The sequence below is a fragment of the Branchiostoma lanceolatum genome, chromosome 19, assembly GCF_035083965.1.
Source record: "Branchiostoma lanceolatum isolate klBraLanc5 chromosome 19, klBraLanc5.hap2, whole genome shotgun sequence".
In the NCBI taxonomy this organism is placed as follows: Eukaryota; Metazoa; Chordata; class Leptocardii; order Amphioxiformes; family Branchiostomatidae; genus Branchiostoma; species Branchiostoma lanceolatum.
This window is the reverse complement of record NC_089740.1, coordinates 5,626,806-5,651,023: the sequence shown is the minus strand read 5'-3', so window position 1 is coordinate 5,651,023 and position 24,218 is coordinate 5,626,806. Positions and strand designations below refer to the sequence as shown.

Here is a 24,218-nt window from a genome sequence, read left to right as displayed (position 1 = left end):
CAACATTTTTTTCCCGGCCTAATCAGAAAACTATGCCAGCTACAAGCATTTCTTGGATCGCTTCGGCTGAAATGTAAAAAAAAAAAAAAGAGGAAAAAAAAGAGAATCCCTACCTACCGACCCAATTTTTTCAGCAACCTTACCAGAAACACAACATTTTTTTTCCTAGGCCTAATCAGTAAACTATGCCAGCTACACTTGACAGATCACTTATAGGGGTGTAATGGACTAAGTCCAGACGCACCTGCTACTAATGCAAAAAATTCACACAACTAAATTTCCTTTCAATTTGCTTCACTGACACATTTTATCAAAGATTACAACAAAATTTCCATATTAATGTTTAATTTAGGAACAATGTTGGGAAATTCAAGATGGTTGACTGTACCTGTGTGTTCGCGGGAGTCGGCGGACCAGCTGGGTGTCGGAGACCGTGGCTCGTCCAGCTGTGGTCCGGGAGGCAGGGATAGACGTGATGAGGTCATGTGATCGGGTCACGTGACCAGGGAAGGACCTGTCATGACAGGAAATGAGATGATTGTGGGAACGTACCAATTAGAGGTTCAGTGGGGGGGATCAGGTTGCATTCATGAATAAAATTAACTCCTGTTGGGAAGATACCATTTGCAGACTTGGTGCGGGGGTTCTTTTTAACAATAAAATGAGCTCATTATCTGGAATAAGATATTTGGAAATTAAGTGATGGGTTTGTACTAACAAATGAAATAAGTGTAATTACATTAATAATTATGGAATGCATTATAATTTTGAAATTTAGTAGTGGTGTTGCAACTGATTTCTGTCATAAGAATATTGTGGAACATTCGATTTTGGATAAGATAAGCAGTTTATGCATGTGTATTGTATTCAACTATTTCAAGTATAGGCCACACCAATTCAATTAATTGGTTCTCATACTTTTGCAGAAAAAGAATGGAATGGTCAGGGAAATAGATACATGTACTGTATATATATTTACTAAATAAATAGACTACCGTACGGTAAGTGTCTTTCAAAATTCAAAATTTTAGAGCCCTAATAATATTGCTTGGGTTCCCATTAAGTTTGTAACTTTCCAGGTGCCACCACTCAAGTGTAATTTGTAAGAAAAGACAATGGAGATGAATTTATAAATTCCATTTCTAATCCTTAGGTACGGCTTGCTAATGAAGAGAGCTCAATTGATGTCATATCTTTCTATCAAGTACCACAGGTGTTAGTACCGTATTTTCTCGAATAGAGTACGCACTTTTTTAACTTTTCAAAATCCAAAAGGCATCACAAGTCATTGCCAAAGTTGGGGTGCGTACTTAATTTGAAGTTATTGCCCGGACAAATGGGAAGAGCGAACCTCAAGTCAGCCAGGAACACAGTGGAACACTGACACATGTAGTTTGGGACAGCATCGGAAGATCAATAGAAATAAATGTTTAGGCAAGCAGACAATATATATTATTTTGATAATGAGTAGTTTAAAATACCAATATTAAATTATACTTTAAAATTTGTTCAAGATCTGTGAAGGGTTGCATACTTTATTTGAGTTTTCTCATTTTACGTTTCAACCCAGCAGATTTGTCTGCAACTTCCCACAAATCGGGGATGCGCACTTTAATTGCGGTGCATACTTTATTCGAGAAAATACGGTAAATTTAAAGAACACGTTATTGTTTGAAATACCATAAAACTATTAACAAAATGTTGACTTACCTATTGCGCCCTGGCACATGGGATACGTGGTGAACCTTGACATCCAGTCGAGGCACAACATGTGCCACTGGGTACACTGCCTTATTGGTGGGAGACTGGTGACTCCATACATACTGGACATTCATATATGCCAGGATCATACTGTCCGGCATCTGAAATCACAGGAATTAAAACATGTTGGTAAACTAGAATGCTGTACTGTACATGCATTTAAGTTTGCTGGTTTTTATGTCGCAGTGGGGAGAAAATGGAGTGTTCGCAGTGGTTTTAAGTTCGTGTTGGAAACAATAGTAGCGCTACAGTATAGATGGGCAAAAAGTTTTGAGGGGTTTTTAAGTTTGCTTTGAAGAGTTCACAGCGATAACCTTCAACATAAAACCACAGCGAAGATTTCTGCATTTACAATATATTATTTTGAAATCTGTGCATGTATAACATGACTGTGTCTCGGAAAGCTGCCCACCCAGCAGAAAAGGAGAGCCTCTATAGCCACATGAGGACATGCAACCCAACCAAATGATGGATGACGTACATCGGTCTTCGTCAAATTGACGGACGAACCACGCATCCCACCACATGTGTTTCATTGAATGGACAGATGTATAGGACATTGTGCTTTATACACAGGGGTAGCCGTGGCGACTAACGAAGGGAGTTTTTTCTTGATAGTCGCCACGGCTACTAGTAACACAGGGGACACTGATACTGATAGAAAGAATGACATAGATTTATTACTATGGGATTATAGGGCTCTGTAATGTCTTTTCAAACTTATCGTACTTACAGTGGAAGTGTTCTATCATTTGATCACAGTTGTATTTTTCAGGAAGCATTAAATACTGCAGTTTCAGACTTTCAGTATGGTAAAAGACTCCTAATTCCTCGCAAACGAAGTGAAAACAATACATTGTAAAAGTGAAATAAGTAAAGAATGAGATCAATGCCTGTATTGATGCAGGTAAATGCTTGTAACTTTACATCCCAAACTTCTTCTCTTCTCGAGCTGACAAACAACTGAAAAACACAAACGTAACGTTTTAACCATCGAGACAACTGCGTTGTTTTGTTTTGTGTGAGCTCTTCCTGAAAACTTGATTTCCTCTGATTTACTCTTGCGTTCAAATGTGGACACAGTCTTTGAAATGTTGGCATCCTGTTTTCTTGTTTAGAAATCAAGAAGACTCCTATCTGGCCGAAGAAATCTACCCTACTACTCTGGCTACTCACATGTGTATCTGCCCGAATCTACTCTTGCAGAAAAAAGGTCAAGGGTTACCCAGGGACAATGCAGTAACGACATCTAATGGAGTAGATAAAAAGTGCAGGTAATTCTTCCCCGCTAGGGACAGTACAGTAGTGACCTCTAGCGGAATGGATAAAAAGTGCAGGTAATTCTTGATCAGCTGAGCGTGGCAGTCAGCACGCAGCATGCCGCTTGTAGTTTTGTGCGGCATCCCGTGTAGTGGGAAAAGTAAACGAGTTGAGGAGCTGAAGAAGCACGTGGAAAGTACGACCGACCGTCCGGTGTACGTTGTGAGCGATGAAAGTGTTGGTATCGACAAGAACGCCGTGTATGCAGGTACGTTAGTCGTGGCGGTGGGGAGGGGGGCACTTTGGAAATTTGATTTGCGTTTTACTATTTAAAGACACAATAACCGACTTGTGATAAGATATTACAGGTATACTTATGTTAGCCAGTAAGTAGAATTTGAGGATTGTCTTTTATTTTCATTGGCTGAACTTCAAGGTGAATATAGTTTGCCGTACTTTTTGTTGCTGCCATCTTAATAGTTAGATTCTTCAACAAATTTCTGAGGTGAGCTAGCTGTCATCATGGTTTTGCTGTAACCAAGGAGGTTAAATATCTCCTTGCTGTAACATATCTTTTATTATTATATCTTTAGATTCTAGACAAGAGAAAGATGCCAGGGCCAAGCTGAAGTCTGCTACAGAGAAGTAAGTACGGAGGGATTTGATCCCAGGGCCTAGCTGTTGATAATTTGTGGGTCACACACCCTAACTATTAGGCCACACGATGCCACAAGTGTCACTCTTAACAGCGGAATTTTTGTAAAAATGTGTATAATTGTATTAGTAAAAGAAATGTCCAAAGTACCAGTTACATTCGCTCTCTATAACGTTACATTATAGATGGGACTTCCGAGTTCCAACAGAACTTTTAAAAGTATAGACAACTTTGAAGTTCTACATGTTACTGATTTACTAATTCAAGTTGGTATTAATATCGTGATCAAGGATTCTTATGGTATTCTGCCATGAACTCAAAATTTTGCTTGAATAAGATATTTGTGTGATGTTTGTAATTGTAGTGAATAGAACAACAGTTACTGATGTTTTGTCATGCTAACCAATTTGTTTTCACATTTGCAGGAAACTTACCAAGGAAACAGTTGTGATTCTAGACTCCTTAAACTACATTAAAGGTGAGACAAATCTTCATTCAGCAGAAAACTTATAATGATGACTACAGATGTTCCATTCAAAGTTCCGCTGTATTTTCTGTTACGTTCATGAACTTGATTTTTGATATATGATCATCACTTTTTTGCAGGTTACAGATATGAGCTGTTTTGCCTGATCAAACTTCTGCAGACACCACACTGTGTGGTAAGCCAAGAATTTCCTTCCTTCTTAAATCTATGCTCATAATTATATTCAAAATTCATCTTATATCAAATAAAGCTAAATTGGTTTTTTTTAAAGTTTGTTTTGATATAGTCATTATTCAATGGTTTTGTGATAAGGAAAAAATGATCTACAAGTAGTTGTGGAGCTGATTAGTACCTTTAATCTATTGGCGACGTCTCAGAGGTGAGCCTAATGGTATACTAGAAGTAGTATTCTTTATATCTGTTGTTTCCAGATCCACTGTGACACCAACCCACCACTAGCCTCACAATGGAACCAGGAGAGGGAGTCTTCAGAACAGTACACACAAGAAATGTCAGTATTACATTTGCACCTTGGTTTATCCATGAACTAATGCTATGTCACTGAACAGCCTATCACACCCCTGATCACTTCTCTGCAGAAAAGCCCTGTCCCCATTTACTGTACATGTAACTGCAGAAATATTCACGGTTATTTTATATATGTTAGCGCTTTTTGCGGTAAGCTCTTTGCCGTAAACTTAAAACTACCGCAAATTTTTACCCACCTACCCCCTACTATTGTCTCAAACACAAACTTAAAACCACTGCCAAGACTCCATTTTCACGCTACCGTGAAATTAAAACCATGCATTTGTCCCTTACGTCCTGCATTGTCTTAAATATTTCTTACAAACAGCGTAGCAGGGATTGAACTTCTGAATGCTTTTTCATTTGCCCTGTTACTTCTATCATTTTCAACAAAACCTTGTGTGACAGACCATTCAGCAAGTGTGACAGACTATTTGATCAAAGGAGCAAACTGGAACTAAAGACAAGTAGGAATTAGATACCAGGCTATGTCACACCTACATTATACTATATGTCCCGCCTATCCAAATTACAACACATAATTACATGATACATTTCTATTGTCACATCCTGACAAGGAGCTAAGCTGTTACCTTTTAGAACCTAAGCTGTAAATGATTTGTATACATGTATTTACTTTTTTCGTACAGATTTGATGGTCTTGTGATGAGATTTGAACCCCCTGACTCCAGACACAGATGGGATTCTCCACTCTTCACCATACAGACAGGAGATGAGCTTCCTTGTCAGGACATCTGTGATGCTATCTTCCACAGGAAAGCTCCTCCCCCAAATGCTTCCACACAAACTGTAAGTATCCACCATCATGTAGTACCAGTCCTGATATAAGATTACTGACATAACAAAACTAGATTTTTAATTTAAAGTTTGAATGTCTTTGAAAGATATGTAGTAACTTAACTGTAAGGTAGGAAAATTATAGCTTCGCCTAATAGAATGAATGAACAAGATGGGATATCTTAACCTTTCTAAAATTTTGGTAAAATATCTCCACAATTAATTACATAGTGTGTTAGGATGAAAATAAGACTTCAGAATTCCATGTAATTGTAAATTTGAAGGCTGAATAAAGCTATTTTCCCACAAAATTAGCCCAAAATCTTACTTACAATCAAACACACTGATTGGATCATCATCATCATCATCGTGGATACATCGATTGGATACTAATGTATTATCATCTCTTACCTCAGATACATTCATCATGTTCTGTCAATTTAAACTGTCGACTATCTGTGGTGTTATTTTTGTCTACAGCAACCTCTGTCGTCTACCAACTTCCTACATGAGCTGGACAAGATCACCCAGGAAGTAGTGAATGTAAGTACATGCAGTCATCAACCTTCTCCCTGCTGCCTAACTCTGTAACCAATAGGGACGTAGGTGCCAAACAGCTACTTCAGAGTGCTAAATTAAAGGATTTTGGTATCCATACACACAATGACACATCAGGGCTCGAAACTCATTTTGGGGAATAGGTGCACTGGTGCACCCAACCAAAAACATTAGGTGCACAGAACGAATTTTGGGTGCACCACATAAAATGAAGTTGAATGTCAGCAAAACATGATTACAGAGTACAAAGTTTAATGCTCTTTAAACAACTTGTAGAATCTGTAATTCAAAAGCTAACTTCAAAATTTCAAACAAGTTATAATACATCAAATATAAAGTACATGTACTACAAAAGGTTATATTGCCTTTTCTGATACTTACATTTCAAGAATATTCTGTATACTAGTGTACAATAGTACCTGTACCCTATAGCTTATGAAAATATCTAGGTGCACCAGTGCACCCATAAATCAAAAATTAGGTGCACAGCACCAATTTTGGGTGCACACAGGTGCACATGCACCCAGTATTTCGAGGCCTGCACATGCACTGTAAACAAACTGTGATTTCCATTTTAGGCCAAAGTTCTGTGATTTCTTATTTTCCAGACCTTACTTGATGCCCAGAAGACTGCTGTACCGGGAGACTACATCCACATACAAGGAGCTGGGGACAAAATATCCTTTCCATGTGCAGTGCGATGCTTTGTGAATGTCAAAGTTTAAGGCCTCTGGTATATACTAGTAGATAGAGCATGAGCAGGGGCCTTAAACTTTGACATTTGCCCACTGCAAAGTCCTGTAAACGTTAGCAGTGATTTGATTGCGCATTAGGGAGAAATCAGGGTTTTCGCAGTGGTTTTTAGTTCCTGGTTTAAACAAGGTGGTAGGCAGGCAGAAGACAAAACAAGCATTTTCAAGGTGGATTTAAGTTTGCGATGAAGAGGTTACGGCAAAAACCGCAAACATTAAACCACCGTGAAATTGAATGCATTTACAGTAGCATATTTGAGTTGGCAGTAATGCTTGCTCGCTTGTATGAACAAAAACTAACACTTGTACATGGGCAAACTGCTAATAATTTCATTTTTACGAGGATAAGCAGAAATGAAGAAGAAACTACAGAATAAACAAACATCCAGAAAGAAATTCTCTCAGAAAATTTGTCCTGGTTTCTGGCAGAAGACAAAACAAGCATTTTCTCGGTGGATTAAACTTTACTGCGAAAACAGTGAGCATCAGACCACCGTGAACTTGCTTGTATGACCAAAAACTACAGAACAAACAAACATCAAGAAAGATTTGTCCTGATTTTCCTTAATGAAAGCTTACCTCTACCTAAGCCATGTGGTGACTGCCCCGGAACTGAGAAGACATCGACGACAGTTTATAACCTACACCAAGATGCACCCGGTGGACGACACATCCAAACTGGCCAACATCTTTGTGCAATATCTCAATAATAGCATCAAATAGTTAAATATATTTCGGCAATTTCTCTGGGGTGGAGCTAATAGTACAGTAGATTTCATTTACATATCACAACTTTTAGTTATATTTTTAAAGCTATGCTAGTCATACAACAACAAATTAAGATATGTGTTTAAAACAATATCTACAATTCCAGTCTTCTTTGCCATATATTATGCAACGATTGTCCCTGCAAAATGAAATCAGACACAGAACTGCTTCTTTTGGTACATTCGTCTGAAATCTTAATCTTGAGTAAGTACGCATTTGATTAATAGACGTTTTTCTGAATTGTGATTGTTTTAATGGCTCTAAGATGGTTTTAAGAAACATTATATCAATTCTGTATTGTAAAACTTTTGTCTAATAGTAATATAGTAATAAACAATTGTGCAGGAAATAGCCATCTATTTGCACTCTCTTTTTATCTAGATTAAGTTTGCTTTGTTATCATGAAAAAATGATTACTTTAAATTTGGGGTATCTCGCAGGTACTTAAAGCCCATGTCTTAATCACGTGTATGTATATAACAGAAACTAAGGTTACCGTACTATAATGTAAAGGTATGCATGCTCTTTTAATGACATTATTCGACTGTACATCCAGAAACAAGTTGAAAAGCAGAACTTCCGACTCAGCCTTCTTGAAGTTTGAAAGATTCCTTTCCAAAGTACCAGAGTTCAAGAGACAATATTAATTTTCAGCATAACAGAGGCACTTAACAGAATAGGTCAGGATCTGTTAAGTGATCTTGGACAAAACCATTTCTGCTCCATTCTTGAAATCCTTGGATATGCAAGGCATACTGGGTGAAGGTACTAAATGTCCAGGGTAACCAACTGTACACCAGTGACCAGGGTAAGGTTGAGAAGGAAAACCAGCTTGAGGTAAAAACCTGGAAAAACATCACAGAAAAGGTGTAGAAATTTAAGTAATGGTTGAGTAGCAAATCTAATATTAATAATGTGAGTTAAACAGGTTTAAATGCTTAGCCAAATTGTGACCACATCGTGCTATTTTTAGAGATGACACCATTTAGACATAGCTTAGCATACATCTTACTTCTTCTTAGAGGCATGAGTCAGCTATTTCACATTCAGTTCAGATTTTTTTCATATTCTATTTTTCCAAATATCAATTCTGACTTTGAACAACTATTTTTGAGGTGTATCATTGACAAAATATTATTAAACTAAAATAAGATATTGTGTACTTACACAATTACACTAACTTAGGTCCTCTTCATAGTGATCCCAATGAAATTGTACTATTGAAGTTCTGCATTCAATACGAAAGGTACTTTTTCTCATAAAAGCACACAAAAGCGAGACTTAAAACTGGAATTCTTTCCATGTGTTCTCCCTTTTGTCGATTCTTTCCCATCCTGTTTGCTGTCATAAGAAACGACTTGATCCTTCGGCGCAAAGCCCTGTCCGCTACTGTCTGATGGTAAGATTCGTGCTTCCTCTGTGATATCGTCCATTCGCTCTGGCATGGCGGCACCGTCCGGCAAGTCATGTTCCAACGTCATCTGAACTTCGGTTGCAGAGCCCTGTTTTGCACATTCTGTTGTTTTCATACTTTCCACAACGCTTGTTTCATGTGATCTTTTTGTTGTAGCTTCCTCCAGCTGCATTTTAGGTGAATAGTTCCCACATTTACAACTTCAGTAGCACTTTTCTGTATCTGTAATGCTGGTATACCCACCCTTCGGCGAAACACACCAGCTTTGCAAGCAATCTATGACTTGTAACTGGACTGTTCCTTGCCCCTTCTAATCGATCAGTTTGCTTCACAGCTATGTTTGTCAACTTAGAGTTTGAGCAAATAAGTCCTCTGTACTTTGGTAAATAGTGTACAAAGCAGTGTTCAACAAACATGCTACGTCATTGTATTTTAAGTCTGTGTGTCACTGATTTAAAGGGATTTTCCGACTGGACGAAAACTGGGACCTAAGAAAAGTGGGTCATTTATTTTTTAGCATTGTTTTGTAAGTCACATAATTCTCTTTCATTCATCTTTTGTTGTTTTTTCCATACTATTGCACCATACATAGTATTGCACCATACATACTATTGTTACAATTACCTTTTAAGAAAGTTGATACAAAGTTAACTTTGTTGACGCTTCTTTTTAATCTTACTTGAATTTGTTTTTGTTTCATCTAATTTCTTAAAGATTACCGGAAGCAATTTCCCCAGCAAAGGAACATTGCCTTGACCCTGATAAGTTGAAAAACATGATTCAGCGCTCCCCCAAAAATAAACACCGGCGCCGGCCAGGTGGCTACTTTTGTCCAAGGTCGTGGCGGGCCATGTTATGACCTTCTTTTGTGCAACAGGCTACTTGGTGTGTCACCCCAAAAAGGTGCCAAAATTCACCTATCAACATCAAACACTATAATATTGGTGGAGGAATTTTAGCACTTTTTGTGACTCATGATCACTTGCATACTAGTAGTTTGTTTTTAACCTGACACTTTTGACGCCAGATGGCATAAACAGTGCTATTCTTTTGTTTAAAATCTTTTCCACTCATCTAACACCATTGTTCAGTTTGTATTCATTTCATTGCAACACATACTTTACACACCTCTGGAAACGTCCGTATATATATATATAGGATTTGATTTTTGTTTGTATTGTATCATTTGTATGTATTTATGTTATGTTGCTGTGTATATGTTGCTTAACCAAGGAGGTTAAAAGGAAGCCTCCTTGGCTTAACTATGGGCCAGTGAGTGCCTGAAACAAACAACGGCCACGGCAAAAACTGGACTTTCCATCGAAGAAACCCTCTCTGCTATTCCTTACACCAAGGAGGTTAAAATTTTAACCTCCTTGCTTACACTCGCACCCCTGAATTTTTCCATACCCCACAAAAGCTTCCTACTTAAGATGACTTCATATTGGGTAGCTTCTATTTTATGTTCCTACGATTCTTTGAACATCTTGCAAATGTGCACACTCAACAAAGTAAACAAAACTGATGAGGTAACAACAAAGAAGTTTTATTTACAAAGACTTTAAGTACTGTACATCTGATTCAAACTCTTCCATATTTCATAGCCATCAAGGCTTCCATTTACTGTAGTACTTTTCAACTTTTGAAACAGGTGTACTTTCCTATATTCTGTTTTTACTTCGATTTTTGACATACAAGGACAGATAAGGTTTTATAACTCATATCAACATTGCAACATACAGAGAATAATATACCCATTTATACACCTGGGTGGAGTGAGGAAAGTCGTGTTAAGTGCCTTTCCCAAGGGCACAACATCGGTGACGTCACGGGGATTCGAACCCGGGACCACTTGGTTCTGGGTCAAACACCCTCCCGTTATGCCACACGACGCCACATATTCCTATATTCAGCTTTACATTTGAGTATTCTAGAATTCATCTGAATAACATTTTGAACACCAATTTCCCTTCAGCAGGGAAGTAATACTTATATACGTATATACTTATATTACGTATATACTTATATACGTATATTTCTAAAAGAACCGAAGTAATATTTCTAAAAGGACTGAAAAGACACTTTGACTGGACAATGCATGCTGTGCCATCACATGAGACACTTATCCTTATCTGTGTGACCTATCACTAAGACATAAGATAATGGAGAGCTAAGATTTTAACATGCCAGCTACGTATTGGAATGTACACGGCGTTGTTGATGTTCATTCTGCCACACTCTCCTGTGGAAACAACAATCCATCATTAGTAGAAGTCTTTAGTCTTGTTGATTTTCATAATCAGTCCAAAAAACCAAGCTTCATATATTTTTGTCCGTTTTGCTTTTTTTTTTATTGGTCCAGCAAGAAATACTAATTCTGTAACCCAACCCACCCCCTAGACAGAACTTGCAGCCTTTGATTACACGAAGGGGATTTTCAACAAATCTATACAATACATGTAGATTACAAATTTACAACAAGGGGTTTTTCAACAAATCCATACAATAGCCAGTCCCATTAACTGACTTGACCTTAACTAATTTGTAATTTGTCTTTTGTATATATATTTTTAGATTGGTCGAGTGTGCTCTTTTGTACTTTTAAATCTAAGACTGCGTAATAGACCTCTTTCCAGTTACGGCGGCCATTTTGAATTTCCAGGGGTCAGCTGGGGGTCATGCACCAAAGTGAGGCTCAGGGTGTACCGGGATGAGCCGGCCCATGTTATAACATGGGTATTCCAGCCTTGGCGGCTTATCCCAGTACAACCTGAGCCTCACTTTGGTGCATGACCCCCAGCTGACCCTGGGAAATTCAAAATGGCCGCCGTAACTGGAAAGAGGTGACAGCTGGTTTACTTTCAAGAAGGTAAAATTGGCTGCAATGCTGTTTTAATTTCTGTATGTGTCAACCCTGAAAAAACCATTTATATTTACCTGTGGTGCATGTGAGTCTGCTTCCCTTCACTTGCAGTTGGCACAGCCACAGTTACAGTTGGTGCAGCCAGACTTGCAGCCGTCACACGAGGTACAGCCTGAAACAGGAACACAACGGTGAATAGTTTCATCAGGTTGGTAAGTCACTGAATAAAAACTCAGTCACGTTTGGGACCGCATCCTAAAGAAATAGAGGATAATCGTTGCATTGTTTTGATCGATATATAGTTGTGTATGTGTTACACTTCTGTACGTTTGGGACCGCATAGTGATGTCATCCCTTGTGATTGTATATATGTAAATAATTTGCGTTTGCATCTCATTAATATGTATAAGCAGCAACACCTGTGCTGCATTGCTATGACTGAACCAGTCAGAATTGCCTTGAAGAAGGTGACAGAGGGTCACCGAAACGTCGGTTGAATAAATCCCTTGGTTGGGAAAAAAAAAAGTCTTTTTATTCAGGAACACAACGTTCACTTACTGACAGGAAGGGATACTGTAAATGCAGAAATGTTTGCGGTGGTTTATGTTCGCGGTTTTCAGGGTAAGCCCTACGCCATGAACTTAAAACCACCGCAAATTTCTTTTGCCTCTTTAATACCCCCTTGTCTACTATTGTCTCAAACGCGAACTTCGTGAAAATCGCAAGCACATTTTCTCCCTAGAATGAAATTAAAACCACGGGAACATAAAATCATTAACAGTATATTCCCATCTTGTACCCTGGTCACCTTTGTGCAACACAGAGTGACTATTATAATGTGAACAATAGATTAAAGATAAAAGTATTTTCTAAATATGGATCACATTCATAAATACATTTTGTTTCAGCTTCTGTCTCTCAAGTTCTAGCGCATTTCGTATTGAAATGTGTTTTTTCAAGTGGGTATGACATAACTGAAATACAACACATTGTATTTTGCATCATCCTCAGTCCCGGCCCTCTTGCAGGTCGCATGGCCCCCCGGCCTTCCGGCAATACGACCAGCGGTCGGGCCAGTACCTCGGGCGATACGAAATACACAGTGTTCTATTAAACTTACACTTGCAGCAGTCACAGTTGGCACACTCGGCCACTTTGCATTCTTCAGAGCATCCCTTACAAGCAGAACAGCCTGCAGGAAAAAACAAATTACTGTTAGAGAGGGCCAAACATTCTAACATACATAAAGCTACACAAATTTAATTTGTTGGTCCTCAGATTTGCCTCTATTTTTCCCAAATTTCCCCCCCCCCAAAAAAAAAATCATTACCTCCCATTCAGGAAATTGTTACTCAGTATAAAGCCATTCAACAATTTTCCAGCATAGCAAAATGCCCTAAATGCCTTTATTTAGTTTTTGTCTGCCAATGTTTTCATATACAATGTTTATCTTTTTTGTCATGAATGACAGAAGTAGATGTTTAAAAACTTTTTTAAAATAATTTTCAACAAACAGGTGCATCAATAGTATAATGGGAGTACTGGGATGAGTTGGATGTCTGCGGTAGAGTGTTTTGCTTTTTTCAAGCTGAAACTTGAATAATCATATAACGTTGATCCTTTGTGTTTTTGCCAAATTTCTTCTTTTTTTTTGTTGCTTTTTCAAGTACTGTGATGCACTATTTTATACCCAAAGTAATATACCGCGGATAAATACCCCTACAGGATTCTAGATGTTAGCTAAACACGTGTGGAACATTTCACAGATTCCACAGATAAATTCAGATCGAGTTCCCTGAATATCTGTCATCTAGTAACATAATATACTGTTTGGCCCGTTCCTGGAGCGCCGCCAAAAACGAGTTGGACCCACAACAGACTAAAGCAGTGACGTCATAACTTCCTTGGGCTGTAATAAGTGTTTTTGCGGGTAGGTGACGTTGCATTTCTAGGTGAACAAAATTCGCTCCTGACTAGCTGCTCAAGAGAACACGAAGGTGAATTCAAGGACTGCTGAAAGAAACCTTTTATTAATAAAAGGGAAAAGCTTACACTTTTTTGCTACTTTACGACTAACGACAAACCCGTTTTAAGCTCTCTAACCTTTACACTCGCGAACACTGACTAGCAAGCACTCGCTATTAAAATTAATTTAAATAAAATTGAAGGCGTTGCGCCACACCTAGCCTGGTCACCAGTCTCTCCGGTGTATTTTCCTGGACCCAATGTGCTATATCGATCCGTTTCTTTCAGCCTGTCTTCTTAGCTGACATATACAGCTTCGCCTCTTAAGACACCCCCGAGCGGGCTAATCTGTTCGGGCGGGCGGGTGCCACACCAAGCGCCGCAGAGATACCGGGAAGTTCCCGATGGTTTCCAGGTACTCAGTGAGGTAGCCGCGGCGATTATATTGGAGGGCTTCTTTTCTTGTTTACAGTAGACTGTTCACAACAAAAGAAGCCTCTACTGTTCACAACAAAAGAAGACCTCCAACAGTTGCCGCCGCTAGGTTTCCAGGCTAACACCGTGACTTCACGACAAAAATGTGACAAATACGAGAACTTACAGGGTTTCGGCATCTTGTCAGTCTTTCCTCGTAGCGTCTGGTGAAGTCACGTACAAAAAATACGCTGTGGTATAGCAGGAACAATTCTCCTAGTATGACGCAGTTTCCCGTGCGCCATGTTTTATACTTATAATGCACACGGTCTGCACACGTTGAGTTCACCGACAGCTGCAAAACAACCACCTTGCACACAGCACTTTTTAACGGTTCGACCGTAAGACACCCTTCAAAGGGGCGAACATTAGAATACACTACAAAGATAATACCTCATATATGAAGATATTTGAATAAAACTATGTTATAACTTTTATCCATATGAGTTGACATGATTAATATAATTGAGTTGATATAAACTGTTTATAAACTAGATATCATCTTAGAAATTAATAAAAAGCACCCCTACTGGTAATATGGAATAATCCACACGTGCCGCGTGCAAAACCTCAGGAATGATTTCAATATGTTAAAAGGCTTTTTGCAGGAAGAGAAACCGAGTTGCGTGCAAACATTACGTAAGCGGTTGGGGGTTAGGGGTATTCCTGTTTTCGAGTGTATTGAAATACATGGAAGGTTCTAGAATCACCATGAGTCGGCGTTTCTGGTTTCACAGCAGGGCGTGATTTGATTCAAAACAGTTTTGGGGCCAGGGGAGGACGGTAGCGCTAGCCTCCACCAGGCCTTCCTGAGGGGCAAAGGCAAACAAAGGTAGCCTCCATTTGCAGGCCTCCCGGGTGGTGGTGGCGCTTATTTTTGGGGGTAGCACTGATTCGCGATTTACTACTCTCCAAGCAGAGCTAGGGTTTCGGCTGTTTTTTGTCATGCCTTCTACTTTGTCATCGTTTTTGTTGTGTAGCAAACAACAAAAACGATGACAAAGTAGAAGGCATGACAAAAACGCCTAAAACACGTCAAAAAACAGCCGAAACCCTAGCTCTGCTTGGAGAGTACGATTTACAACTTATCGGGACCAGGCTCTTTGGCCGGGCGGACCGTATCTACTTGGGGGGCCGTATCTGCCGCACCGGAGGCCTGCTTAGCCTCCGTTGCAGGCTTCTCCCACGGCGATTTTTCAACTTATCGGGGCCAGATTCTTTGGATGGGGGGCCGTATCTGCTTGGAGACCGTATCTGCTTGAGGCCCCCATCTGCTTGAGATCGATCCCAGATCCAAGCAGATACGGGGCCAGATTCTTTGACAAGCAAGAAATATTACTGGTATATAAAACAAGTGGAATAAAAGAGCATGAAACAAAAATAAGCGGTTATAACATTTATACTTTATTCATATATTTGTTAGGTTTGTCATGGTAGAAAAATACCTGTTCTGTACATATGGCACAGTGTTGTACTTTGTTTAAGTGTAGAAGCGGTGAAAAAAAAGTTTTACATTCATACTACCAGGTAGTTACATACCTATGATAAGAAAATGTCATCTAAATCAGCAGGCTTTCTTAACTTCTATCATAATGTGTACAGTTTTGACATGTTTGGCTTAAAGGTATGCTAAGAAACTAAAAAATAGAAGGTCTTTCTAAATACAAAGTGAGGAAAAATTTCAATGTTTTCTTCATATTCTACTTTCTTTGTGGGAGTCTTCTCTAAAACTACAATCTCAAATACCATGATTAAAACTTCAATGTAAGACAAGTTGTGTTTTGAAATAATAACATTTTACCACTTTGAAAAATATATGTTTGACACTATTCTAAATATTCACTCATGTTACAGTATTGCTATATCACTGTATTTAGTTTTACTGTATTATGTCTATTTTACCTGTGTTTTCAATTATTAGCTACCTGTGTAGTATATGGGCTACAAATGTATATGATTAATTTGGCAGATTCCTTGAGTTAATCTAGCTAATGATGTGATAAAAGATGTATGTACATGTATTAAGAGCCTTATATAACGCTTCAACCATGAGAAGTTATTGATAAATACAAATGTGTTACAAAAATAAAACCTTTATAGAAAGACGTCGGTTAGCAACAAATAACTTCTTCCACCAGAAACAAGTTTCATATTAATTCTTCTTTTTACTGATTCTAACTACAAAATTATAATCATAATTGTAGTTATTTGCATGATTAGTAAGTGAATCAATCTGGTGGATATGGAATTTGAATGCAAGTGAATTTTAGACATTATTATCATTCGTTATTTTTGCACTGTTTGGAAAATCCAAACTAACTGGCAGCATATAGCAAGAGGCAACAAAAAAACATTCATAAAAACAATACATTGGCAGTTATACAGTTAATTCTATTAAGTGGTACAAAATAGAGCAGGCTTGAATAATGGTTGTTTGAGTTGTTGAAGACTTAGCTTATAGGCAACATTTTTTGCACATCAATATCATTAGCTGTTTCTCCATATTTTTTTATAACAGAGCAAAAAGACAACAACCAAAAAGGAGAGGCAAAAATAAAATGTTTACAAAAACATGTCATGTAGACCCTAAAAAAACTTTTTTCAAACATTTCAGAAAGTTCTTTTACGGCTGCTAGAGATATACAAAAACATTTTGCGAGAGAACGCTAAAATGGTTTGTATTCTTGGAGTGATCTTAAGAAACAGCTAATGACATAAGGAGAGGACCAAAGACAGAGGATGTTAAAGAAGATGTACAGGACAGAGGACAGTGTGTACCATCCTTTATCTAGTAATCTCAGTTCTCCTTAACGGACACTTTTGAGTTCAGCTTGGTCATCAGATTACAGATTACAGCATCGTCCAGGGAAATTGCTGAAAGTGGAAAAACAAAAGATAAAGTAAGCATCATGAAAAAAAGTATTCCATCTGTACTACTAGTATCTGTATCTCAATATAGTATGAGCAAGGACATTATATAGGAAGGACTGAGCACAGAGTCAGTCCCCCGCTGCGCGCTATTGTACAGACCCGCCAAACCCCGCGGCGATCTATTGTTTCCGCCCTCCGGCGGCGCTCCTTTGTGCTCCCCCGTTCAATTCATGTCTTCCCGCCAAAACCCTGCAAATGAGCCCGATCATGACGTCACGCGCTCCGAGGCTGGCCGAATACGGCCCGAACCTACCCGAACTACGGGCGAGATGCCTGTAGTTTCCGCGGATTTCCTTATTTGGGAAGCAAACGTGACGTGTGCAAACGGCAGCAGCTTCTAGGGAAGACGCTGGCGGCCATTTTGATATGTGTTCGGGCGCTGTAGGGTAAAGATTGGTGAGTTTACAGGCTTTTTCGTGGAAATCTCATAAAGTTTTTGTCTGTAAAACATGTAAGAACATTCAAAGATTTATGCTGCTAAAACATAGTTACATCATTATTTGTGTATAAGTAAACGCTTTTTTAAAAAACTTCGAACGCTTTTGTTTACATTATTGTACAGTTTACTACAGATCGCTAGCGATTTTTGTGTGATCGTTGAGCAAGAACATTCCTCAATTTTTTACAAATTCCGTAGATGGCCTTGCACGGTGAGCCAACAAAGAAGTGGACATGTCCGTATTTCGGGGGTTGTTTGCAAAGCCAAGCCGTTTGTTATGCCAGCACTTGCACGGGGAACATGTCCTGACATCCATATCTTTGTTTAGGTTCCCAATCTTATCGACTCCCGATCTTTGTGTTTTTTTGCAGATTGCAAACTTCCGTGGAAGGGGCATGACCACCAGAGCGACGTCCCACGATACAGCGCTACCGAAAATACAACGTAGAAGATAGATAAAGATTTACGCATCAAATTATTTGTTGGAACCAACCTCCAAAATTCTGTTTTTAGTAAAATGTAACACTACCTGTAAATATTGAATAAATACATGGATTTCTTGAATTCATAAATCTCTAGTGTGATAATTTCTTCTTCAATTTTCTAGTCGGTATTCTAGCTTGACGCAAGTGTTTTTGCCTGACGGTAGCGATGAATGCAGATCCCCCCCTCCCCACAGTTCGGTTGCGCCAGACTATTGTTGCAGCAAATTATAAACGGATATTGGAGGTACGATTTTTAAAAATATGTGACTCAGAAATACAGATCGTTTAGAAAACTAACTTATAAATACACTACACAATGCAAGGACATTATGTTGTGTTGCTTGATCTTGTGCTTGGTGAAGACGGTTCTCTTATAAACTTGTTCAAATCACACAACATGCAAGTGAAAGTGGTAGCTTTGTCGAAATTTTTGTGTGGTTTTTGGGACTTCCAGCTTCCCCGTTTTTTGACGATCGTCTCGAAAATCACTCAAAAACAAAGTCACCTTCGCCTGGTCCGGCCATTCTGAATTTGTGTTACAATAGTGAACCGCTTGGAATCCATGCAAATCTGGGGGTGATTCGTATGTAGGTGTTAATTATTTTTACAACCATGAACCGAAGGTTCTTGAATAGGGACTGATTGTGTGCTCAGTCCTTCCTATATAATGTCCTTGGTATGAGCCAGTATAACTGCCCTTCGCAGGCACACAGTGCGGCAGCAGCTCGTTATATTGAACTGAACAACAGGTCACACCTAACCTTTGCACATCTAGTTGTAAGAGTTGTTTAAAGCTCTCTAATGTGGATGCTTCTATGGTACTTGGTGGCAACGAGATCCACTCTACGATAGTTAAAGCTAGTCTGTGTAAAAGTTGGAGTAAAGCAATCAAGTACATGCACTGTAAATTTCGAACTGTTTATTTCAGTTTTTTTGTTGTAATACTAATAGCCTATATTATGGCTTCCAATATTTTCCAACCATTGTTTAAGTCACAGGCTTCCAGAATCTAGCAAACTCTAGATATTCACCTTGCCGTGAAATTTAAGTGTCCCACAAACTTAAATGAGTTTACAGCACTTTGTAGCATGTGATCCAGGCTTCTTCAGAAGCTGACAACATAGCTGGATTTCAGGCTACGATTGACTCTAGTCCCTAGGATCTAAATTCTGTGGAGTTTAACCTTCCGCACACATTGCACCCCATTCTCTATTGGTTTTCAGAGTTAGGCAGCAGGAAGAAGGTTAAACTGATTCCTACCTTTAGGGTCGTCAGCCCTGCTGAGCTCCGTGGAGACGTTGGAGATAGTCCTGTTGAAGGTGAGGTCCAGGTCCTTCCCTGGGCTGTCAAACTTGATGTAACAGGCCCTGTTGGACAGCGCCTCCTGTTGGATCATCCTGGTAGTGCACATCATATAAAATGCATTGGTCAACAGGTGCTCTTGCACTTTTTGTCCAAAGGAGGAGAAATCAACCCCCCTCATCTAGTCTAGATATAGACTAATATTTTTATCATTTTATGTTATTGTATTTGTGCATTCCCTTGCGTGCATGAGTTTGCATGTATGGCCTCCGTCGGTCAGTATTGACCATGTTAAAATCCTAATTCACAACAGCCCTACAGCATCGACTATGGCTAAACAGCTCTATACGAGAATAGGTTATATACCATTGAGTATTAATTACTATTGTCTTGTTCTCAATTCACAAATGTGAAAGTGTCATTCTAAAAACTTAAAAGTCTACTCTTCAATCTTGTAAAGGTATATAAGAGTATTACTGACAAAACAAATCAAGTTTAACTTTAAGAAGATTGTAATAAATGTTATAAACATGTTACTGTTGACAAACAAACAAACCTCATTGGTGTTAAAGGTCCATCAGGAGTGGCCAATAGAGACGCAGGACTGGCAGACGGCGTGGCCGACGGTCGTGTCCTTCTGCGTGCGCTGCGACGTACCGATCGCCGCTGGGCCGTACTACTTTGTCGGACGGGGGTGAAGGGGGAGGGGTTCCTTATAGTCCTGCTTAGGGGTTGAGTTAGGAGACTGGGGTCAGGAGGAGGTCAGTAGGGGTCAGGAAACAGTAAGATTCAAACAAAAATATTGTCATTGGGTGAAGAAATGGTTTTTAGACCGCCACCGTGAACTCACCGCCACTGCCATTATGAACACATAATGAACATTTCACCCCCACTTGGCCCAAACTAAAATTTAGATGTTTGTACCCTGAGAATTTGGTACCCGAGGGTAGCCTGCTGGGGGCTATCCGATTACTACCGAGGCTCATACACTCGCTAGTTGTCGCTACCCCGATTTTTTCGGGGAAGGGAGTGTAGGAGCCACAGTAGTAATCGGATAGCACCCAGCAGGCTACCCTCGGGTACCAAATTCTACCCTGAACAGAGTCAGACTCATAACCGAGAAATGCTTTGGTCCCATTTCTAATCTGGGGCCCTGCCGGGCTGTTTGCGAAAACGTAAAATAAAAAGTGTATACCCCACAAAATGTATATCAAGAAAATACACAATACATGTACAGTATATGGTTAGGACAATTTTTTTTTCGTTTCGTGCCTTTTGTTGTTTTTCATATCATATTCTTTGTTTCCACAAGCTGCTCGGCCAGGGCCACGCTTTGGAAATGGGACCATTTAGCATATTACCGTCCCTTTAGACACTCCATAAAGGGAACTTCAGCACAGAAAATAATGAACACATACAAATGTCTACCACCCATGCAAAAATATGAGTTCATCCCCCTAACCTGTAGCGATATCCGACCTCCGTGTCAGGTGAGGAGACGTCGCATGTCTCGACTAAACGTTGTCGCTTCTGGTTAGTCATGTTGAATTTCTGGGAAAAACAACAAAATCCAAGAACTTCAGAAAAACAATAATTGTTAGACTATTGAAGAAATTTCATAGATCATCTCACATATTTCCAATGCATTAAAATCATTTATTATTTATCAATACACCTGAGAGGAATTTATGTTTTTCATTTTCAATCTCATACTTCAGTATTCCTTTCCTTGTCCCAATGATAGTCATTATACGTACATTTGGCAGTGCTCCGAGTGTGTTGGTCGCTGCTCGTACAACGCTGCTCGCTTTCCGTTTCAACCCCGAGAGCTCCCTACCGACGCCGCGCTCTACCAGCTGGTTGCGAATCATCTTGAAGGACGGACGTCTGCGGACTTTGACCGAGGGGGCGACCACGGGACTCGCTTTCTCGTCCACAGCTTCTACCAGGCTGGGCTGGCGTCTGAGTTGGCGCAGGTTGTAGGGTAGACTGGCTTTCAGACTTCTTAGGGACGGACGGCGAACAAACCTGGGTTTGATACTGGAACATGTGACGGTAATGAGATTTAGAATGAGAAATTTTTTAAACTTGAACATAATACAAAATCATATTCAAACAAAGATCTCTGTAATGCGAAATTATTTCTGGGATATATATTATATGGTCTACATGTTTGGATTGGTTCAAACCCCAAAGTGCTATGAAGGCTAAACATCTTCCCCACATCTGCTTGAATATTTACCGAAAACGTCTTCCACCCCACATCTGCTTGAATATTTACTGAAAACGTCTTCCACCCCACATCTGCTTGAATATTTACTGAAAACCGTCTATATAACCTCCTTGGTCTAATCTAAGGGCGTGGTTTTTGAAAGTTTCAAATTCAAACTACATGTTTTTGACCATTTATCAACCAGATATTGAAATATTTTGTTCTGGGGATTGTAATTCATCGAAATGTGGTTACTGAACACAACATAACGACGTGGAAATATAAAATTCAAAAAATAAATCCTTGGCGTCCCAAAACATATTTTTGGGGAGGGGGGCCTGTTTTCAAACATTTTCTTCCCGATCGCCTACCTTGAAGTGTTCTGGTCTTGTGGAGACTCTGGTATTTCCTCATCGCTCCCGACTTCGATCAGACTTTTGTGTCTTCTCTTGTGATCGTCCAGCTTGACCCGGACGCTTCGCCGAAGCTCCTGCAGCGATGCGAGGGAGGGACGCCGGCGGAGGGACGGCTTCCTCACCACCGGCGGGCTCGCCTGGTCGTCCGCTGCGGTCACCAAGCTCCGGCGACGCCTAAAGGAAGACTTCACACTCTCTGATCGCGATATCATGGCGTAGTCTTGACTAATTTATGATCTAGAAGCTAAAATTAAGCTATAAACTGCTGCTAAACTATCACGGCCTGCTCGAGAACAAAGAAAACAGAGTCGCCCGTTTCAAAATTTCCCTCCACCAATCAGACCGTGACTTGCGCAGAGACGCCGCAGCGCCCTGTGCAGTATCGCCTCCTAGCGACTGACATGAAAACTACAGGTAAATGATCTAGGTAACCAAGGATGCAACAAAATTTTCACCTGTCGAACTTTATCCGGTATATTTTGCCATATGTTATTTCATTCTACAATTGATTATTATATGGAGAAAACTGAACCCCCCAAAACTAATTTGACAACAGAAAGAAACAAAAGAAGTAAAACGTTTGGTGATTTTTAATAACAAGTCAAGACGTACATGCATAAAGATATATATTTGGCAGCATATGTAGATATCTATTTCCGCTGGTACTTTGGTCATAAAATGTATGGTAACTTTTCGGTTCATATTTACAACTTAAAAAAACATATAACATAAGATCGCCCAACTCAAAAATGCATCTAACTGCAATTATCATTCTAAAACTTCATAATTCTTCTGCAGCAAAAGTTATGAAGCAGCAACAAAAACTCAAATAACAATGTTTGGTTACATATTGTAATTGAATCTGCAAACAAATATATTGATATGTACATTGTAACTTAAAATTGACATCATCTGGGTGTGATCAATCTCTCTACAATTTTCTAAGGAATAACTATTGCAAGATACGGGTATCCCCTAGCAGCTTCCTTGCAAATTGCAGACTATGAAGCATGTAGATCAGACTACAAAGATGACAAGTGGGGGTAAAGATACAAAACTATTAAGATATATGAATCTGACAATGAAAACCTGTAGCAGATTTAAAATTTTTACAGTTACCTTTGTAACCATAAATAAAGTGAAAAGTGTTTCTACTGACTTAGCAGCATACATATGGGTTTTTCTGCTGTGTATAAAATATGTGTGAAAAAAAAGCTTTTATCAACAGTGTATATGTTCCACAAAACACATAATATGCCTTTTCTATCGAGACATTCTATTCTACATGTGAACAGTTTTCCTTTTTTCCAGTATTGCACACACTATTAAAAACAGTCTTCCTCAAAAATATTTTCTTTAACAAACATCTGTTTAGCATGTTTTTAACTCTTGTTGACAAATTCAAAACACTTTCACATCAAAATATCATGTTGGTGCTCTTTTTAAATACCAGAAAAAAACAATATTCAATAGATATAAAAGCAGCTCAGCATTTTCCTGAGTCTAAAAGAATCTACATACAAAAGTCACAAAGTGTTAAAATATCTTCTTTTTCATGTATATATACACAAAGAGAAAACGATGACAGCAATATCACTTTACAATACAAACGATATGTCAACTTTATGTCATAGATGAAGTACCAGGTGTAACAGGCAAAAAGAGACCCCTGCTAAAATATACTCACAGATACATTTTGTCCAGGGGTACATTCTGGCCTGTTACACCTGCATCAGTTCCAGTATGTATCATTACAAAATCTAATCGTAGTCTTGCCCTGCAGCCATTCTTGCAACCCAAACAGTATGTCTATACCCCAGTAGTCTGTGAAATGGAGTCCTCATCAGGGGACTTGGCAGGAGGCTTGTACAGAGGGTCTCTGGTCACCATCAACTCTTGAATCTTCATATACAGCTCATGGTCTGGAGGGAATCCATTTTTCTGAAAAAAGATGATTTTTGTAAAACTTTATTTTTTGATCAAGATTAGTACTGCTGCAATACAAATGAAGCAATACACCGTGTGAGGATTCTATGTATGATTGTATGTAATCACTGGTATTGGTTTGACTGTAGTACAAAACAAAATGTATATTGCAGAGTCACGATTAAGCACAGCTAGCAAAATATCAGCACAAAGGTTTGAGATTG

The 24,218-nt window shown here is 39.1% G+C and overlaps 4 protein-coding genes and 2 long non-coding RNA genes across 15 annotated transcripts in view; 2 read left to right on the top strand and 4 right to left on the bottom strand.

Annotated features, from left to right (window-relative positions):
- Nucleotides 1-1,900, bottom strand: part of LOC136425282 (uncharacterized) — a 46,946-nt gene extending 45,046 nt beyond the window's left edge. For both annotated transcript variants that reach the window (XM_066414118.1, XM_066414119.1), the window contains exons 1-2: nucleotides 1,711-1,900; nucleotides 389-514 (exon numbers count right to left, since the gene is read on the bottom strand). In XM_066414118.1, coding sequence (XP_066270215.1) covers nucleotides 389-514; nucleotides 1,711-1,862 — 278 coding nt within the window. In that variant the 5' untranslated portion in view covers nucleotides 1,863-1,900. The remainder of the gene's footprint in view (nucleotides 1-388; nucleotides 515-1,710) is intronic.
- A 1,177-nt stretch (nucleotides 1,901-3,077) lies between these two features.
- Nucleotides 3,078-7,615, top strand: LOC136425662 (protein KTI12 homolog). The gene is made up of 9 exons (XM_066414590.1): nucleotides 3,078-3,289; nucleotides 3,615-3,666; nucleotides 4,102-4,154; nucleotides 4,283-4,338; nucleotides 4,595-4,674; nucleotides 5,342-5,501; nucleotides 5,970-6,032; nucleotides 6,656-6,724; nucleotides 7,379-7,615. Exons 1-9 carry the CDS (start codon nucleotides 3,139-3,141, stop codon nucleotides 7,520-7,522), a joined length of 828 nt encoding a protein of 275 aa, XP_066270687.1. The 5' UTR covers nucleotides 3,078-3,138; the 3' UTR covers nucleotides 7,523-7,615.
- A 4,317-nt stretch (nucleotides 7,616-11,932) lies between these two features.
- On the bottom strand, nucleotides 11,933-14,542 carry LOC136425457 (uncharacterized). The gene is made up of 3 exons (XR_010754044.1): nucleotides 14,411-14,542; nucleotides 12,965-13,036; nucleotides 11,933-12,016 (listed from the first exon to the last, which is right to left on the bottom strand). It is a non-coding gene; the product is annotated as an uncharacterized lncRNA (long non-coding RNA).
- A 1,122-nt stretch (nucleotides 14,543-15,664) lies between these two features.
- LOC136425113 (uncharacterized) lies at nucleotides 15,665-22,427 on the bottom strand. 3 transcript variants are annotated; one of them, XM_066413909.1, is made up of 6 exons: nucleotides 22,024-22,427; nucleotides 21,198-21,480; nucleotides 20,903-20,991; nucleotides 19,997-20,185; nucleotides 19,399-19,535; nucleotides 15,665-17,157 (listed from the first exon to the last, which is right to left on the bottom strand). In XM_066413909.1, exons 1-6 carry the CDS (start codon nucleotides 22,278-22,280, stop codon nucleotides 17,081-17,083), a joined length of 1,032 nt encoding a protein of 343 aa, XP_066270006.1. In that variant the 5' UTR covers nucleotides 22,281-22,427; the 3' UTR covers nucleotides 15,665-17,080. The 3 variants fall into 3 exon arrangements, with proteins under 3 accessions (XP_066270006.1, XP_066270008.1, XP_066270009.1); XM_066413911.1 differs by having other exon boundaries at nucleotides 19,997-20,164; XM_066413912.1 differs by having other exon boundaries at nucleotides 19,997-20,161; nucleotides 22,024-22,426.
- Nucleotides 17,251-18,217, top strand: LOC136425814 (uncharacterized). Its single transcript, XR_010754132.1, has 2 exons — nucleotides 17,251-17,610; nucleotides 18,025-18,217. It is a non-coding gene; the product is annotated as an uncharacterized lncRNA (long non-coding RNA).
- Nucleotides 22,428-22,643: 216 nt separating the features above from the next.
- The window catches only part of LOC136425111 (leucine-rich repeat-containing protein 71-like), a 28,907-nt gene continuing 27,332 nt past the window's right edge, over nucleotides 22,644-24,218 (bottom strand). For all 7 annotated transcript variants that reach the window (XM_066413906.1, XM_066413907.1, XM_066413904.1 and 4 more), the window contains one exon: nucleotides 22,644-24,009. In XM_066413906.1, the coding sequence (XP_066270003.1) occupies nucleotides 23,878-24,009 (132 nt within the window). In that variant the 3' untranslated portion in view covers nucleotides 22,644-23,877. The remainder of the gene's footprint in view (nucleotides 24,010-24,218) is intronic.

What these genes read in the sequence shown, in the direction of transcription:
- LOC136425662 (XM_066414590.1), top strand. Translation starts at nt 3,139, where the DNA reads ATGCCGCTTGTAGTTTTGTGCGGCATCCCGTGTAGTGGGAAAAGTAAA. An exon ending in CTCCTTAAACTACATTAAAG is followed by an intron (nt 4,155 to 4,282) that starts GTGAGACAAATC and finishes ACTTTTTTGCAG; the next exon opens with GTTACAGATATGAGCTGTTT. An exon ending in TACAAGGAGCTGGGGACAAA is followed by an intron (nt 6,725 to 7,378) that starts ATATCCTTTCCA and finishes ATGAAAGCTTAC; the next exon opens with CTCTACCTAAGCCATGTGGT.
- LOC136425113 (XM_066413909.1), bottom strand. Translation starts at nt 22,280, where the DNA reads ATGATATCGCGATCAGAGAGTGTGAAGTCTTCCTTTAGGCGTCGCCGG. An exon ending in CAAGACCAGAACACTTCAAG is followed by an intron (nt 21,481 to 22,023) that starts GTAGGCGATCGG and finishes CACATGTTCCAG; the next exon opens with TATCAAACCCAGGTTTGTTC. An exon ending in GAGGTCGGATATCGCTACAG is followed by an intron (nt 20,186 to 20,902) that starts GTTAGGGGGATG and finishes TCCTGACCCCAG; the next exon opens with TCTCCTAACTCAACCCCTAA.